The sequence below is a fragment of the Nicotiana attenuata genome, chromosome 6 (genome assembly GCF_001879085.1).
Source record: "Nicotiana attenuata strain UT chromosome 6, NIATTr2, whole genome shotgun sequence".
In the NCBI taxonomy this organism is placed as follows: Eukaryota; Viridiplantae; Streptophyta; class Magnoliopsida; order Solanales; family Solanaceae; genus Nicotiana; species Nicotiana attenuata.
Genome location: NC_031994.1, coordinates 82632767 through 82652603, shown reverse-complemented (window position 1 = coordinate 82652603; position 19837 = coordinate 82632767). Strand labels below are relative to the sequence as shown.

At 38.9% G+C, this 19837-nt stretch overlaps 1 protein-coding gene across 1 annotated transcript; it reads right to left on the bottom strand.

Moving 5' to 3' along the window:
- Positions 9719 to 13476, bottom strand: LOC109227334 (G2/mitotic-specific cyclin-2-like). The gene is made up of 11 exons (XM_019392457.1): positions 13117 to 13476; positions 12864 to 13002; positions 12699 to 12755; positions 12554 to 12599; positions 12286 to 12438; positions 12071 to 12193; positions 11078 to 11167; positions 10770 to 10991; positions 10580 to 10678; positions 10230 to 10408; positions 9719 to 10133 (listed from the first exon to the last, which is right to left on the bottom strand). The coding sequence occupies exons 1-11, from the start codon at positions 13169 to 13171 to the stop codon at positions 9986 to 9988; spliced, it is 1311 nt and encodes a 436-aa protein (XP_019248002.1). The 5' UTR covers positions 13172 to 13476; the 3' UTR covers positions 9719 to 9985.

Here is a 19837-nt window from a genome sequence, read left to right as displayed (position 1 = left end):
TGACATGAGGTACAATGCACTGCTCGGAAAGCCTTGGATCCATAACATGAAGGCAATGCCCTCGACGCTTCATCAAATCCTGAAGTTCCCAATATCGGAAGGAATCAAAACGGTGTACGGTGAACAAACCCCCGCAAAAGAAATGTTTGAAATTGACGAAGTAATACCGGTATCGGTGCTTTCATCAACAAAGGGATCTGAGTCGAAGGGAAAGCAGGAAGTCAAATAGCAACCACAGCCACCGGCCTCGGCCTGATCGGAGGAGCAGGAAACTTTCGAGGATGATGATTATATGATACCTTGAACCTTCATAATCCTTGATGATTCCGACGCAATAAAGTCAATGGTCGAAGAGCTAGAACAAATCATACTGATCGAGCATCTGCCCGATCGAAAGGTATACCTGGGCACGGGGTTAACCCCCCAGATCAGGAAATTATTCAATTCCTTTTAGATAACATAGATTGTTTTGTGTGGTAATCTTGATATGACAGGGATCCCACCAGAGATCACCACCCATCGACTAAGCTTGGACCCGAAGTTGCGCTCAGTAAAGCAAAAGAGAAGACCACAGTCTGAGGTTAAGCATACATTCATCAAGGACGAGGTAACCAAACTTCTCAAAATAGGGTCCATTTGGAAAGTAAAATATCCCGAATGGTTAGCAAACGTAGTGGTAGTCCCTAAGAAGGGAAATAAACTTAAAATGTGCATAGACTACAAGGATTTGAACAAGGCATGCCCTAAGGATTCTTTCCCTTTGCCGAACATCGATCGCATGATTGATGCCACGGCCGGCCACGAGATTCTCAATTTTCTCGATGCCTACTCCCGGTACAATCAAATACAGATGAACCCCGAGGATCAAGAAAAGACTTTGTTTATCACTAAATACGGCACCTATTATTATAACGTAATATCGTTCGGACTAAAAAATGCTAGCATAACTTATCATCGCCTAGTAAATCGAATGTTCAAAGAACAAATAGGGAAATCTATGGAAGTTTATATTGATGACATGCTAGTTAAGTCCTTGTGAGCACAGGACCATTTGAAACATTTGCAGGAGACTTTCGATATACTAAGGAGGTACAACATGAAACTCAACCCAGAAAAGTGTGCATTCGAGGTTGGTTTGGGCAAGTTTCTCGGCTTCACGGTGTCCAATCGGGGGATCTAAATCAACCCCGATAAAATCAAAGCTATCGGGGATATCAAAGTCGTGGATAATGTGAAGGTCGTGCAGAGGCTGACCGGGCGCATAGCCGCCCTAGGGCGATTCATCTCGAGGTCCTCAGATAGAAGTTACCGATTCTTCTCACTACTTAAGAAGAAGACCAATTTTGCATGGACCCTGGAATACCAACAAGACTTGGAAGAACTAAAACGATACATGTCCTCCACTGTTTCACACCCCGAAAGCGGATGAGCAACTCTACTTATACTTGACGTTCTCGGAAATAGCGGTAAGTGGGGTCCTAGTCCGAGAAGAACAAGGTACGCAATTCCCTATTTACTATGTTAGTCAGACCTTAGGCGAGGCCGAAACTAGGTATCCTCACTTAGAGAAATTAGCGCTTGCTTTAATAAGCGCCTCTAGGAAATTAAAATTGTATTTCCAATGTCACCCAATATGTGTTGTAACTAACTATCCCCTGCGAAATGTTTTGCATAAACCCGAACTTTCGGGGCGATTAGCAAATGGGCCGTAGAACTCAGCAGGTACGATATTGACTATCAACCCCGAACAGCCATCAAGTCTCAAATCTTGCAGACTTCGTGGCTGACTTCACGCCAGCCCTCGTACCCGAGGTCGAAAAGGAACTGTTATCAAAATCCGGTACATCATCGGGGGTATGGATCCTCTTCACGGACGACGCTTCGAACATGAAAGGGTCCAAACTAGGAGGGACCATATCAGGTCCTCAATATTATCGGAAAGGGATCCTACAAGCTCGGCACGATGGACGGAGAGCAACTAGCAAACAATTGGAACGTATCACTCCTAAAGCAATACTACTGCTAAGGTACTAACTTCTCCATTTTCATTTATATTTTAAGCTAACTAATTGTAGGTGTTCAATCAGGAATATCGATCGATCCTTCAGCACGAAGTCTTTAGGTATGAAAGCACGCGTTGCACTCTTTTTCCCTTAGACCGATTTTGTCCCAATTGGGTTTTCCAGTGATGTTTTTAACGAGGCAATCATTTATCGTGCTAACTTAGTACAATTCAACAGTATCCGAGGCTTCTTTACAATCAACCTCGAATACTGGGGGGCATTACCCTTGAATGTCAACTTTGTCGCAAGGAAATTACTTTGTAACAGTGGGGTCTCGATAGGTAAATTTTGTAAGGGCCAAACGGTCGAATGAATCATGCCCATATAGGTTAATCGAGCCTACCATCAAACATGTACGCATGTATAATCATCTATTAAAAGAAGTATTTTCCCTTGCCGATATCTCATGCCTTAGAAAAAAAATTCTACTTTATAATTTCATACTCTTGATCTATTGTATAAACAGGCTTAAGGGCCGATCATAACGGAACCCCATGCTCGGGAACTAACGTCCAAAAAACAAAAAAGAATGAATTATTAAAACTTCGAGATAATAAGACCTTAAAAGGAGACCTTCAATTTTTTAACAGTCCACGACCACCCTACTCGGGGACTAACACTTCGGTCAAGCTCGAAGTGAAACGGGAAAATTAGCCTAAGAGGCAAGTCCCAAATAAAAAGGATACGGTCAAATCAACACGGTTCGAAGACGTCTGAATTCCGTAATAAAACAGGCCTTCGAATATTCTCATAAACCGCTTAAAAAGGCTACCCTCGGCAAAATGACAAAGGGCTTCGATAATATCAAGCCTCGAGAACCCTAATGAATGCCAAAATTGTTTGAACTCTCGAACAATTCCTTATTTCGTGCTAAGGCATAACAAATTTTGTATAATTAACGATGAACTTATTAAGCCAAAAAGGGGAAAAAGCCAATCTTTTTACTAAGGCCACATCGACCTAATGCAAAAGCCTAAGGGCCATCTTTCGTTTTGAGTTCGAGGGATCATCCTCACTCAATTAAGAAACCTAAGGGTTACCCTACTTCGAGTTCGAGCGAGCACTCACTCGACATTAGTTCGCGATCCAAATTGCCTAAGCCTCGAACCTATGGATGTAATTTCATAAGGCATAAATAAAACAAAATTGACAAGGGAAAGAAGATCCTTTGTATATGTAAAATCATTTACAAAGGCGACATGGCCCGATCTGAACTCTTTACAAAGGCCAAAACGGCCATAAAAGAAACACTACTAATCCTAAAGGCCTAGTCTTCTTCGGGAGCAGCTTCTTCGCCTTCGGAGTTTTCTCCACCATATCCACTCACATCCTCGGAATTCTCATCGGGAAATGCTAACTTCCAAGCCTTTTCTACCTCAGCCTTGGTGATATCGAGTTCAGCAGATATGTCGAAACTCTAAGCAAGAACCCCCTCAAGAGCCTCCCTTCGATCCTGCCACTTCGAATGATCTACCATGCCCTTGGCCTGATCGAGGGTGGCTTCGGCATCGACTTTGTATTGAGCCGTAGTAGCCTGGGCCTTAGTATTGGCCGCGGCCACTTCAGATCTGGCAACCTCGAGCTCCTTTGCCAAGTTGGCCAAATTGGACTCGAGCTCCTCTGTTACACCCCATGTTTTTGTTCGTGAAAGTAAGCCATAAGTGAATTGATGAAAGCTCGAGAATGAGATGTTACTTCCCGCATTTTTCAAACGTTAAAGTTTCGTCGTAAGTTCATCGGCGCAAGCTCGGGAATGAGATTATTTTGAGGTTGCAAATATTATGCTATTTCAAACAAAGTGATAGGTAAATTCGTGAATGTGAGAGGGTAAGCGAATCAAAGAAAATGAGTTTCGTCGAAGGTTGTCATTTTGGAATATAATACGGTCCAAGCTACAATATCCGGTATTTATGGACTAGTGCCATATTCAAGGTACTACATGACTATAATAGTATGATGTATAAAGTGTGTTAAATATAAGTAGTATTTTAAGTAATTTGAGATAATTCTTAATTATGTGGGTAATTGATTAATTATTGGATTAGTGAGAAATTACCAAGTTAATTAAGATGTTGATGGATAAGCCTAAAAGGCCTCCCCAACGTGGCAGCAAGTTTCGGCCAAATTGGTGACTCTTAAAGTCACATAAAAGGAGTCACATTCAAGGAAATTTGTGGCCAAGTCATCACATAGTGGGGCCCACACCAACTAAAAATAAAAACCCCTCCAAATCACTTAAGAAAGGTTCTTGCATCTCTACAATAAAGTGAAATAGAGTTCCAGCCAAATTCATACAATTATTTACGTGATTTGTTACAATCAAACCTCATACAAGACTACTTAATACTTAGCAATGTGAGATTTTGCGGTTCTAACGAAGTATGGTGCAATCTTTCTCAAGAATATCATACGAATTTTTCCATACTCCGATCTTGCCATTACGTGTTTTGTCGCAATTGACGTAGGTTAGAGGGATTGCTAAGAGAATCGGCTCACGTATGTTAAGGATATCCCTTCTTTCCTTTTGTCATGATCTATATGACACAAACGAAACGAGCAAATGCACAACTTCCATAAATGACTCTATTCATAGAAGTATTAGAGGTGCCTATGTTCTTGAATTCCCATATGTCTTATTGTCCTATAGTTTGTTCATGGGTCTCAGATACGTAAGTTGATAAAGTTTACTTCATGATATTATTCAAAGGTATAATGGTCTTATGACATTCCGAGAAATTTTATTGACGTACTTCTCATGCATGGCATTCATTTATACATGCACATTGACCCATGACCAGATAGCGTTATATACGCGTATATATGTATATTATATGTATATGGGATATGGGAAAAGGTTACGGCGTTATATACGCACAACCACCTGATCAATTGGTATACGATGATAATTTTGCCCACAGTGGCCGAGATGATATGATGGGATGCCCTTAGAGGCTTGATAATGTCATGAACACATGTACCTATACATGATATGATATTTATACGCATATGCATGACATTATAAATATTAAATGATTCACAGAGCTATGCAGGCTTACATGTTGAGTCTTTTACTCCATGTTTCTCTCATGTCTATTATTTACTGATTTTCATTCCTTACATACTCGGTACATTATTTGTACTGACGTCCCTTTTTCCTGGGGATGTTGTTTTTCATGCCCGTAGGTCCCGATAGACAGGTTGAGAGTCCTCCAAGTAGGTTATCAGCTCAGCGGAAGGGGTTGGTGCGCTCCATTTGCTCCGAGTTGCTTATTTGGTCAGTATGATTAGTACATGTATTGATTGGTATGGCGGGGCTTGTCCCGACCTTTACGATATTATGTACTCTTAGAGGCTTGTAGACAGAGGTCATGCATACAGATACTTGTATCGCCTGGTCGACCTATGTTTTGAGTTTACAAATGATCATGTTGGCCTTATAGGCCCGTATGTCACAGGTGTACGTTTCTATACCAGGTTGGGTCGTTTTATGTCAAGTGTTCCCTCATGTTTTATTCTTGTTGCCCCATGACGACCCTTCTGGACCATTTACTCATGATGATGTAATAATAAGAATACGTTACGTTGGTACTCGGTTGAGTAAGGTACTGGGTGCCCGTCACGGCCCATCGGTTTGGGTCGTGACATCCTCGGCCTTCTTCGCCTGGACCGAGGCATTGTCCCTTACATATCGATGATGTGACTTGGCGGAATCCAACTCTGCTTGAACGGTCTCCTTTTGTGTAGCCAAAATATCTATACATCCTTTGAATTGTTCAGCCTCGGCTCGCATTTTATCTATTTGCTCTTGAAGGCTCTTGATCTGTTCGAGCCTCTGTAACCTGCTGAATAGGATTGTTAGTTGTTATCTCCGACTCATCCTCACTATCATGAAGAACTCGGAATACCTGCTCGGATATCTCTTCATGCGCATCTTGAGCCTCCACCGGGTCTACCTGAAGCTTCTCACTGAGAAGCTTGTAAGTATTGCATTTCTCAGTGAGACCTTGGACTTCGGCCTTGCATTCCTCTCGGATTCGAAGAAAGGCCTCATGATGCAACACCGAAGCCTACGAGAAAGGAAGAAAATGTTAGACATATTTACAATTGAAAGTCACAAAAAGATAATGGCCCTTGAACTTACCCGATTCAGAGAATTCTGGGCCTCGTTGAACAAGCAAGCAACATCCACTGCATCCATTTTGGCTTGGTCCTCTTCAGTGACCAAACATCAAAGGTAGCTAGCCACCCCTACGGGGGCAGAGAAAACTTGAGTATCTTCTGGGATCGAGATAATAAGTGGTCGCTTACGCTCAAGATCAACGCTGGGAGCAGGAAATTGGTTGGTCAGTTTAAAGCTCGAGGACGCCTCATTCGAGCTCTTCCTCGGAATGACCAAGTCACCCAGACCGGTGACATCTTCCACTTTGGTAAAGTACCATGGGCCTCTCCGCCGTGACAAGTCTCCACAGCCTGAGCATCACGTATCATCGAATCCAGAACTAGAGGGAACGAGGAAGAGCCCCCGATCTCTATTGCCCCAAGTGGGTCCTTCGAGGCATCATTTCCGTTTTGAGGGGCTTCGATCCCGGTTTCTGCACCGGCGTCGACCGCCTTCTCGATGCTCTCACCACCTCGAGGTGAAGCATCTTCGGTTTTTTCTGGCTCGGACCCATCAAATCGGGGCAAAGCAGTTTCGGCTGCCGCCGGTCCAGTGGCTCCTCGAATCTCAGCGCCAGCTCGCGCACGAGGCACCAATCTATATATTTCTTCTTCTTCATATTCGTCTTCGGTCTCATCCAATAGCTGGTGGGTGGACTCCAAAGTTACGTGGATAACATCCCCCTTAGGCTTACAGGGCCTCCTAGCCGGCCTTTTCTTTTCCGGGCTTGGGGAACTCGGAGCCTCCTTTCTTTTCTTCTCTTTGCCCTGCTTTGGGGAAGACGGGGAAAGGAGTGCCTCTTCTTTAGCAAAGGGGGGCCTCATTGGCACATCTTTCCCGAGGCCTATAAAATGAAAAAGAGGAGTAAGTACAATAACAAAACCCGAATGAAAACCTTTCTAAGGAAAGAAGATTACCATGATTACGAGCCTCCCATTAGCCCCTTGATAATAACTCCATCCAAGCACGCTCGGAATAAGTTTTTTGTGACACCAATCCCTCGACCGATTGCCTCAGGTCGGGGATCACTTTCGGCACAACGGCCACAGCTGCAACACAAAGACTTAGATGAGGGGAAGACAAGAAGTGAAAGGGCAAAGATGGATATTCTAAGGCAGAACAGTACTTACATTTCATGTTCCACTTTTCAAGGAACGGCATGTCTTCGGTAGGAATTAGATCCGAAGTCTTTATTCGGAAAAATCTGCCCATCCAACCTCGGTCCCGAGTTTCGTCTATGCTTGAGAATGGGGGTCTGGTGGCTCGGCGATGAAGCTTGATCATGCCTCCACAATAAAGCCGGGGGGGTAGAGGCGCATGAGGTGATCAAGGGTAAAAAGATGCCCCTCGATCTTGCTTACAAAGAATCGAAGGAGGATCACGATCCCCCAAAACGACGGGTGGATTTGGCCCAGAGTGACATCGTACCTCTTGCAAAAGGCAACGATGATAAAGTCTACGGGACTTATCGTGAAGGGGTAGGTATAGACACTCAGATACCCCTCTTTGTGAGTTGTGATGGATTCCTCGGGGCTAGGCACTACTACATCCTTGCCTACCCAGTTGCACTCATTTTTCACCTTCTCGAGGAGACCTTCTGTAATCGTGCACATGTACCTCGACATTGGTTCACATCGACCCAGTGTTGGGGGTGTATTCTCCACCTTGAAATCAGCAGCAGTGGCACACTTCGTCGGAACAAAGTCCGCAAGGGGATATTCCGCTGCGGGCGCAGCGCCGGCGGACTTTGATGAAGAAGCCTTTTCCTTCTGTGGAACAATTTTAGATGTTTTGGCCATTTTTTGTTTTTGCGAACAAGGAATAACGGGGATTAGGATATTTGGTGTTTTGAAAAAAAGGTTAGCAATGAAACTTGAAGATTTGCAGATGAAGAACTTGGAGAATGCAAAGAGCTTTGAAGATTGGAGCAGAAGAGATTGAAAGTAAAGTTTGAAGAAGTGGTAAAGAAGCCTATTTATGGGTTTCACGGTGATGGTTTAAAGTTGCTAGTGGCCGACCGGCAACTGACACGCCTTAAATGCCTGGGAAACAGCGATGGGACGTTTCGGTCACTCATGCCACTTACGTCACGATGCTTACTTCATGATAAAACGGGGATAAATTCGAAGATTCAATTCGTTTCTTGTCATTACACTCCAAGAAATGAGGGGACTATCTGTATACGGTCAAAATCGAGCTCGCCTAATTTTGTTGATTAACCGGAACCAGGGGATGGGTCGAAGATCGTCCCCATAGCATGTCAGATCGAGACACGAGGATAAGGTACTGAGCTCGAAATTCGAGGTACGTGTCGAGATTGAGACCAGTAATGATCGAGCTCGAGCTCGAGCAAGACCGAAGATAGCATAATAACGGTAAGGCGAGATATCCGTGACTGGTCGAGAATCACGGCGGAAATCTCGGAACAGATCAAATCAAGAATGGTTATTTAGCTAATCGTGGGATTTCCTTTTGTAATTAGAATTTATAGTAAATAGGATTCCTCTACTATATAAAGAGGGTCTTAACCATTTGTTATCTTACCACGCATTTCAAAGCAATATATCATATTTTTATCTCTTGCAAACTCTGTTGTTCAGTTCATACTTTTAATAGTTTGTTCGGTTGGTTCGAGGGCAATTAGATCAAGGGTCATAATTGTTCATCACATTGGTTTGCTTTCACTGTATTTTCTATCATTAATTCTTACGTTTATCAGTTTGTGCCAAGTGAAATCACATATCCTTAAAATCACTTATAAGTTTAATTGTTATCCGATTTTAAGGGTAAACAGGCTTCTTCTTTTTCTTTTTCTTAATTGCAAAATGGGTTCGTTAGATTGGGGTTTGTCCTTGATGATATTTGGAGGTTGTCGTATATTGAATTGTTAAAATTTGATGAACAAATTTCTGTTTCTGGACAATTTGCACTTCATGAAAACGTTGGTTGCACTTCAGACATTTTGGCCTTAAATGCTTCTGAAGTGCAATTTTTCACTTCAGACTTATTGGCTTAACGTTTACTTCAGACCTTTTGGTCTTAAGTGCATCAGAAATGCAATTTTTTTACTTTAGACTTATTGGCCTTAAGTGCATTTGAAGTGCAAATTTTCGTTTCAGACTTATTGGCCTTAAAAGTGCATGAAAACAATGATTGCAATTCAGACCTATTTGGCCTTAAGTGCACCTGAAGTGCAATTTTTTCACTTTAGACTAAATTTTTTTTTTTTAACTTCAAACCCGGTAAAAGTCTTTTAGACTAAATTTTTTTTTTTAACTTCAAACCCGGTAAAAGTCTGAAAGCCTTCAAACCCGGTAAGTCAAAGCTGATCGTAAAATGGATAGGCTTGTAAATTTTTTTGCAAAATGGGTATAGATTCAATTGTGACCCCGAAACTAGATGCAAAAGCCCCCAACAATGTCTGATGAAACAACTAACAGAGCGGCAAGCAAGTAAAATTTCAATCCCAAACGACTCAAAAAGTCAACAACCATGGGAAGAAAATTGTGAAAAGCTTTTTGACTTTTTATTATTTGTAAATGAAACTGAAATCCAGCCATGTTCAAATTTTGAACATTGAAAAATGTAACAACAATGAGCTCTATAAGAGAAATAATCAAACTCCCCGGGGCAACCACAGTTGCTAAGTTATTTTCCCTATAACTCTATTACCCCGACCCGTTATATCAATGAAACTTCCTAACCAAATCTTTAGGAATCCAATTGCACATAAAGTTAGTAATAACTATACATGCCTCTTTTCCTATTGCTGTTTTGTCTGCACAAGAAAATGGGCAGGCTCACACTTTGCTGCATAACCAAATTTAGATGTGCTGTACTTCCTATGTACTCCTGTTAGTTTTCCTGTTGCTGCCTTCTGGTGATAGCTCACAATCGATCTCGAGCACTCCCTAATGAACAAGAAACAAAAAGGTAACTAAATAAGAGCAAGCTTGAGAAGTGAGTGTGAAAGAGATTGTTCAAAATGGGGAGTTAAGTACACTCACAGAAGTTGATCTTCTGAATAACTAGTATGCCACTCGCATGTCTTACTCCATTGCTGGACACCGTAGAGTGTGGTCTGAGCTGTATAGATTGCTGCTGCAGCTATGAATGATGGTGGAAACTTGAGCATTTCATATTCCACTAGGCAAAGCTCAACCAAGAAGAATGACAGCAGCTCGAGCTGTTTTAGCCAAGAGAGTAAAAGTTATGAGTAAACTCTTGGAATCGGCTATATAAATCACTATTTATGTCGCTCCATTTACAGCTCCCCTTAAGTCTAATATCATATACTATACAGCAAAAGTAAAAGAAAATTCACTAGAACATAAAAGTGTCGTCAACAGCTACTAACCTTCCTATCAGATTGAGCAGCCTTAAGATATCTTCTCATAAAAACATATGCAGTTGGAACTGACATATTAAACTGCAGTGTGTTGAGCATCATTCTTTCCTGCATTATATAGAAAAGACTGTCTTTAGAAGAATATTAATAAAGATACAGCAAATATACTAACTGCATCTATCATTAGATCAGAATCTACCATTTCAAGAACCTCCTTCCTTGAATAGGCTTTGTCCGAAATAAACACGAAATCATCCACTAATGGAACAGAAACTTCCTCATATTTGCATGCTAATAGCATGGCAACCAACCCAACAAGCTGCAGCTTCTTTCTAACAACACCTTGCTTCTCCAAAAATCTGTCTATCAAATTAACAGTCAGGAACAACGTCTCTTCTCTGAGCTCAAACTTGTGATGTACCTGTTGATCGAAATGAGCAAGTATTAACGGCATAATTTGAGCAAATTTATTATGTTCTGCATATCCTATATAAATCTTTACTATACCTCAATGAGCCAGTCAATTAGAATGGATCTCATTCTCTCGTTGATGTCAAACTGTTGTGCCATATAGTCCGGAGAAACACAGCTACAACCCTGAACATAATTGACAATGATTTAGTCACTCCCACATTAAGCTGTCCAAGTCCAGTGAGAAAAAAGTGTCACTAATAGAACTAGCTGTAGTTGCATAGATGGAAACTTCAAAACAAGTTTGAGAACCACAAGTATGGTTCTATTCTCATACTTTTTTCTTGATAACCGTGGTGTCCGGGCCAGCTTGTGCGCACCTCGACTAATTCCATAGGATACCTGCCACCTCCCACCAGCAACAGGTACCAGGTAACTCTATCCACCAAGGCTTGGATAGATGGGAAGAAATCACCTAGTGTTTTTTATTCTATTCTCATTTTGATCATATACTAAATGACAAAGTTTTGTATTTATCACCTAGTATTTAAAGAGCTCCGACTAAGGATGTTGAAGAATGGACCTTTTTATGTTGAAGAACGGCCCTCCTCTTCCATTTAAGTCTTAAAATAAATCCTTTTCACATTTCCAAATATTTTTTCAGTAAGTTCAAGTACTACTGTCAAAAAATGCACAAGTAATTTTAGTAACAAAGAAGATCCAGCTTCCTGTAGGCTATATGGGATTCAACCAATTGCATTTTGGCCTTTTTTACATGTCAAGTAACACAAATTTTTAATCTTTAATCATTTTCATGAAGATGCTACCATTTAAAATCAGTGTGTAAAAGCAAGTATAGGATCTATCCTAGTAAAGGTGATATACATAAACAGTAGAAAAAGATGTGATATGTTGGATCTAACTTATGAACTTCTTTGTTGGCATTCAAAATGTATCATAACCTTACTACAATTCAAACTCTCCTCAGCAAAACTATAAACATTTGTTCAAGCAGTTGATCTAACAAAGTTGGGATCTATGACAACTGGCAACGTAACTACTAGTAATTACTGAGCTAATTAAACTCACCTCCATTTTTCTGTAGGAGGCAAACAAATCTTGTACATATTCAACAACTGCAAGCGGGTTCTTTGCATCATCGCCATCAATATCTATTATACTTTCCTCAAATATATCCTCCATTTCTACCTCCTGTAACATTTATGATATAGTTGCAATTAATATAGTTGCATGATATATACTACTCTAGTATAAGAATTTTTGGACAGCAAAAGTTTTCTTACCATTTGATTCTTGTCATTGGTTACTGTTTCTGTTTGTTCCAAAGACATAGGAACAGGTTGATCTTTAGCTGCCTCATTTTCCTCAACATCTGTGAGAGGGATATCCTCCCATATACTGAATTCTTCTGCTGCTATTTTAGCTTTCTTGTTTTCCTGTTAACAAAATACAAAGATATTATTAATCCCAGAGTTATTTATGAAAAAAATATCAACTATCTGAGACATTAATAAAGAGAAAATATAATTTCATAATAAAGAAAGCTTGTACCTCGGAGCGATGTTGCTGGGAGCTAGCAATTTGTGCTGCAAATTTCCTACATTTTCAAGATTATATTCACGTATCAGTTTTTGATCTGAAAACCAAATTCAAATTCAAAAAAAGGAACAAAATTTAAATTTTTTAATTGTCTGACCTCGTGATAGGTCTATGAGCTGGAATTTGAAGATTCTTGTCACAGATTCCATTTGCTCTAAGAACAATAAAATAACCAAATGAGCTAAGAAAAACATTAACGATTAACTAATCAAAAAAATGGTCAAAAATTCTGAAAATCTAAAGATTGGAGCTGGGAAATTACTCAGATAATCCTCTCTTGTTAACAACACAAGGAAATGGATGAGCACCACGCCCTAAATTCTGATTAATCACTCCCAATACTCTTCTGTTGTTTCTTGTTTCCACTCCACCAAACTTTCTGGTACCCATTCCAGCCCCACCTATAATCATTTTAAAAATAAAAACTTTTTTAGAAACTCACTTATATATCAAAGCTACGTAGTATTTTTACACCCCCAAAAAAGATCTGAGCTAGATTATCACAAAATAGTCACCTTGCACATTTGTGGGTTTAACCATTGTAGGTTTGTTCTCATCAGATATGGCCATTTCTTTTTCTTGATAATATAATGAAAAATAAAGGGCCTTTTTAAAAAAGAAAAAAAGAAGAGAAAATTTTCTTCTTCAGTTAATTACACTAGAATGTAAAAGCTCCCAGATTAAAACCTGAGAGCATCTACAGAAAAACCCAGATCAATCTTGAATATAAAGAAGAGAGTGTATAAGAAGAAGAAAAAAAACCAAAGGAAAAGGGAGAGGGGGAAGGGGAGAGATGAGGGTGTGAGAAAATAATGGGTATCTGTCTGATAAAACACACACACACACACTGAGAGTTTGAGACAGTCTCTCTCTTTTTATTCAAATGAAACGGCTAGTGAAAAAATGGCCGTTGGATCCAATTAAGCATGTAAATGACTTTTACAGTCCAGCTATACAACGGTCACTTAAAATTGTCATGTGGCATGTGGCGTAACAAGGATACGTTGCTTTCAAATTACTATAGTAGTAGTAGTTTTATTATTTTTCCAACTTAGTTTAATACAATAGTAGAGATTCATTTAATAATCTAACTTATTGGGGTTTGCACTTTTAGGAGACCCATAGTATACAGGTCAGATTAGATGCGCTCTTGCCCACTTTTGGGCTTTTTGAGGGGTAGGGCTCCACTTCATTTTGGCTCCTCCTACTTAGTACTAGGATGTGACAAATATGCACTAAATTTTGTGTATGTAATGACTACTATCCTTTTTTTCCTTTATGTGTCTAGGTTTGAATGTTAGTTAAAAGTGTGCTTACTATCTTGATTAGTCAATATTTGTTATTCGTGCGTAATTAATTATTTGTCGACATGTGATTGTAATTTCAGTCTTAATTACGTGTAATACGTTATATAGAAATTTATTACAACACGATTAACTCATAGGAGTAGTCACTTTTAAATGAGCGAAACCCTATTATGCATTTTTTTTTTAGAATGGTAACCCTATCGTACAATTATTACGGACTGCTTACTAAAAACAAGCGCATTAATTTGAATGGTACTTGAAATATAATGAAATTGACTTGCGTAATGCATATTCACATTTGTAATCTTAATTGTAAAATAATAGAATTCTTAAAGGTTCACACATGTAATGTAGCTATCAAATAAGTTCTAGCCATTATCCACAAAAATTTTAAAAAGAAAAAAAGAATGAAGAACATAAAAGAAAACTTAAAATTGATAGAACTTAGTGGAGAAAGTCTAAGAATATAAAGTACCAGGGACTGATTAGCATTTTGCATTTGAGTTTTTTTTCTCTTTCTTTATTTTTGCAGCTTGTTTTTTGAAAAATGGAATTATCTTTTCGAGCGCATTGGCTTAATTGTTTGCATTATTAAAGTTGGCTTGTACTCGTTTACTCATATTTGCAAACTTAACTGTAAAGTTTAGAAATTTTAAAAAAGTTACATCATGTATAGCTATTAAATAGGTCAAGTAAATGCACAAATACAAGAAAAATAAAATAAAGAAGAAAGTATTAAAATTGGAGAGATTTTTGCAATTGGGTTATATTTTTTTTTCTAAATTGGGACTTTTTCTATTTAAATTATTAACCATTAATTAAAAAATCTATGCAGTAGATATACCATAAATAGCCAGAATTCAAAGTATACTTACTTAGCATTTTTTTGTCAAGGCACTAACTTCGCAATTCTTAATTTGAAATTCAAATTCCTTGTTTTATATTGATTTAAGAGTAGCTAGAACCAATGTTTTAAAAGGCGGGGACGTGAGGCGAGACGTTTTACCTCTGACGAGGCGAGGCGTAAGTCCTGAGACAAGGGGCATAAGTCCCACGGATCTTTAAATTTTACTAATTTCAAGAATTTTAAGATAGTATAAAATAAAAAATATTTATAAAAATTACATTAAAACCACAAAACTATAATAAACAACCTATTTAAAATATTTATAAAGTAAACTCAACTATGAATAATACAAAAAGTATGACATATATTATAATATGCAAATTAGCTGTAACGTCGTACTACTCAAACATCAAAGTAATGTATTCGATGCGAAATCTTATATGTATCTCTTAAGGAGTAATGAATCTTGAAAGAATTTTGATATTATAATTTGATTTTTTTTAAAACACTCCTTTTATTTAATATGCTTTCTATTTGAAAGAGAAGTTATATAAAAATATAATTCACAATTTAAATATGATTCTCTAGTATTATTTATTTTTAAGTTACAACAAGTTAATAAAATGACACATAATTCACCATACTATATCACAATAACTAATTATTTATAAATAGTTACTAGCTAATACTAAGTTATTAAATTAATAAGTATTGTATCTCGTAAACATGAAGAAAAAAAATTTGGAAAATAATTATAAAAAAAATTATGGACTAATATAATAAAGACATAACAAAAGTTAATAAATAAATACTTCTAAATGAAAGATTTATTTAAAACGGAAAAAGGCTTAAACTACCCCTATTATTTACGAAATGATTTACAAATACCCTCAATCTATCTATTCGTCTGAAAAAGCACACAACTTTATTTATATACCTAAAACTACCCCTCCTTTTAATGGCAGAAGATATGGGCCCCACTTATAAAGCGTTGGCAACATTTTATTGGCTCATGTGGCTCCCAGTTTCACTTCATACATATGAGTATAATATACACGCCCCATTTGTTTGACCCACCCCATTATTATTGTTTTCTTTTTTCTTTACTCTTTTTTCCTTTTCACCCAACACACCTAGTCCCACCCACCAACCCCCCTCCCCCCTTCTTCTTCTACCTGCCTTGAAAAGAAAATCAACAACAATGGCAGCTTCCTTCAATCCACTCTCCTTCCTTACTATTCAGTTTATTAATCTCATTTTTTACTTTACAAATCATCTCCACCATCACCGCCGCACAATCCCTCTTATCCTACAGCCCCCATCCTACCCAAAAACCAGCCCAAAAAATAACCCTTGTCTACCCAAAAACAACCGCAAAACCACCGAAAAACACCCCAAAGAGCCTTGAAATGCAGCTGGTATGCTCCACCATGCAACAGCTCCAAAACGCCACCCCATTTTAGCTATGTAACCATCCATTTTCTCCGAATCTTAGCCTTCTCACACCCCCAAAAACTAGTGATTAAAGCATCACCATAACCATCATGAAATCCAGCCAGTTTCCTCCAGCGAAACAACCAGAACACCACCAAAGACGCACCACTGCCAAAACCAAACCCTCGACTTTCTTCAAAACATGATCTGAAAACTCACTTTCTTCACCACTGGTAATTGATTTTTCGAGTTGGGTTTCAAGGAGCCAAGTCAAGCGAGGTCTTTGGCGAGTTTTTTAGTTTGCAATTTTCGGTCATAATCCCCGTCCAGTCAAGGTGGTAAGAAAGAAAGAGCAAATAGTTAAGAAAAAAGGAAAATAATAGGGCGGGTCAAATAGATGGGGCGGGTCAAACAAATGGGATGGGTATATTATACCCATATGTATAAAGTGAAACTAGGAGCCACGTGGCCCAATAAAATATTGCCGCATTAAAAGTGGGACCCACGTCTGCTGCCGTTAAAAGGAGGGGAAATTTAGGTATATAAATAACGTTGTGTGCTTTTTCGGACGAATAGATGGACGGAGGGCATTTGTAAACCATTTAGTAAACAATAGGGGTAATTTAGGCCCTTTTCCATATTTAAAATCTACTATCATAACAGTCTTAGTGGATAACATGCAATAATTTTTATTTTAATTATGACATAAAATACTCTCAACTTAATGATTTATGATTAAGAAAAGAGTAATTTTGAATAGTCAACGATTTATTAAGAAAATTTGAAGATTTACAAGGTTAGTTACACACAATTGCATAAAGTTCTATTAGGCGAGCCCAGTACGCTGGGCGTTGGACGTGTCCGGGGCGTAAGCCCTGACGATCGAGGCGTAAGTCTCACGGAACTAAGCCCCACGCATAAGCCCAGGGGCGTTTTACGAATGCTCCGCCCCAGTGCGAGCCCCGGGCGAGTCCCATTTCTGCCTTTTAAAACAGAGGGTAGAACATAAAATTCAAATGTGATGAACAAAGATGTTTTCCAATTAATCTTATCAATTGGAGAGATGCTAAAGGTCTTGCATTAATTGTGTTGGGCACATCGACATAACAATTGTGTGGCATAAAGAGTATTTGAGGCAAATTTTTGTTATTATGTTTTTACCATCAAATAAATAAGGCCACGACAGGACTTTTGGAACATTATAGAACTTCCATTTTTATCTAATTACGAGTATGATAATATCTCAAATCATAAATAAGCTTATAACAAAACAAATCTGAAAGAAAGTCTTCTCATACTTTTCTTAAATAGAAACGTAAATATGTACTTTGTAACGGTTAGAGAGCTCAACCACAAAGGGTAATAAAGAGTACACAGGTACTTAGAAGTCTACAAAAGACAAAAACCTCAACTGTCATCAATTTAAATGTCTAAACCAGTGTTTTAAAAGGCATTTTCGGCGCGAGCTCCTGGGCGACCCTTGGGGCGAGGCGCACCAAAAATGCCCTAAGGCGATGGTGGGGCGAAAGTCTCAAGAGGCGTACACCCAGTAATTCGGGGCGTATGCCCGGGCATTTGAGACGCGTTTTTGTAGTGGGGTATAAGCCCCAGAGACTTTTTTAAATTAAAATAAAATTTGTTGAATAAGTCCTTCATATAATGCCCAAATTCTGAAAAGTTTGCTTGTAATTACTCAAAAACTTTAAAAATGAATTGAAATGTATTAAATTTAAAAGTCAAGACCTTTTTTATTGATTAAAGCCCTAATATATGGTCTTTTCCAATTCTTTATCTTGTCCGCTAGTCTGCTAATATCTCCCAAAAGCAACGGATCTTCAATTTTTTTTTTACAAATACAAATAAATTTCATTCTCCTTCATAGTAGCAAGTTCAAAGTTCAAATTGTAGGTTAGTCATCCTTTTTGTTCCTCCATGTAGAAAACTTTATTCTTTTCGACTCAAGTTACTTGTGCTTGTAAGTAGCGTATAATAGATTGTTTTGACTATTTTTTTGTGGGGATGGAGCACATCTATATATTACATATTTATAGTTTTCTTCAATTTTTATGCAATTTTACCTGTTTATAAATATTTACTGTAATTATATTATTTTATAAAATATTAAAAATTAAATGCCCATGGGGCTTACGCCTTGCTAAGGCATATGTAAAACGATTCGCCTTACGCCCACGCCTTTTAAAACACTGGTCCAAACAAACTGATATTTTAAAATAAGTGTAACTTTAGGAAATTAAAAAAAATGTTTTTTCTCTTCAAATCAACCCTTCTCCAGTAAACGATCTATATTATATTTTAGAAAGTCGCTCGGCTGTTTCTATGGGTCGACAAAAGCTCACTATACGAGAATCGGCACAAAAAGGAAGGTCGATTAAGTTGTGGTTGTATCCATAAGGCACCATAACGACGAGCATGTCGGCCGCGGCCGAGGTCGTACCATCAAAAAGCATGTATGGCGAAGTACACGCCATGGCACTTGGGGAGGTCGACCTAAAGTGCAATTGACAGATTAGGGTATCCTGGCCAAGGACCGCTGGGTAAAGGGGAATACCTATTATGTATACACTAGGTAAGAGAATAGAGAGGGGGACTTCTTTTCTTCCTCTCTTAACACGGAAGAACGGGAGAATCTTTCTCAAGAAAATCAAAAGAAGATTTAGAACTTGGATGCTGATCTTTATAATTATCATTATGGAATCAATAAAGACAGATCTCGTAGCAGTCAATGGTGCATCCTCTTTTTCTTCTTTATTTTACATTACGGAGTAGTAGCATCAAGAATGTAAGTCCGCCACATATATTTGATATCTTTTAAAATCTTAAATAGCTCATGAGCTTAACCATATCCTATTTTTCCTAATTAATATTCTTGGATCTAGAGTTAATTATCCATGGCTAGGATTTATCCCCTATTTTCTTATTAATCTGTTTTAAGAAAAGATTTAACACTTTTTTGGTAAAACAATTTGGTGCTCTGTGGGGATTTTCTAGCCAAAGCCTTAGTTCCCTCTAGATCCAAACATGGTCTTAGCTCTATCTCCCATTCGGTGAAGTTTCACCCTTTCATTACGAATACCGACTTGCGAAACAGGTCGGTAAACCCCGAAACCGTCAAACCAACCAAGGGTAAATCCTTACACGAAACTGGAGTTATGCCTGGTTTACACACGAAAACTGCGTTGCGCCACAGCAGCAGCCCTGAGGCATTGTGAACATGAGCCATCATAGGCAGACTACAACTACACGTACCAAATGCGTCCGTAATCCCATTTCCAGGTTAGTACCCAACGCCTCCTACATCATCTGCATATCGCCTCCCCTCCTACTATATGAGAAGATGTTTATTGTGTAATTTACTGACTAAGATAGTCCTCGTCTGTATGTTTGTGGTATGACTTATATTTTTGCCATCTTTGCACGCCCGGGGACTGACGAACTGGGACTCGAACTCGAGACTCTACTGGGGGGAGTGTATCGTCCACCCACAAAATGCCAAAGCTCAACCAGTGACAAGGCTGAGCGTAAAGCTGAAGCCAACATCAGGCCGGAAACTAGTATCAGAATACAGAACATGGCGAGCCACCCTACGGCTCGATCCCTAGTTCATTGCCGAACGAGGGAACTCCCCAG

Bases quoted from the DNA above. Each gene is read 5' to 3' on its own strand.
- LOC109227334 (XM_019392457.1), bottom strand. From the start codon at position 13,171: ATGGCCATATCTGATGAGAACAAACCTACAATGGTTAAACCCACAAAT. The intron at 12,600-12,698 runs GTCAGACAATTA...TTGAAAATGTAG, and splicing joins GCTCATAGACCTATCACGAG to GAAATTTGCAGCACAAATTG. The intron at 10,409-10,579 runs GTTAGTAGCTGT...TGGCTAAAACAG, and splicing joins CTGCTCAATCTGATAGGAAG to CTCGAGCTGCTGTCATTCTT.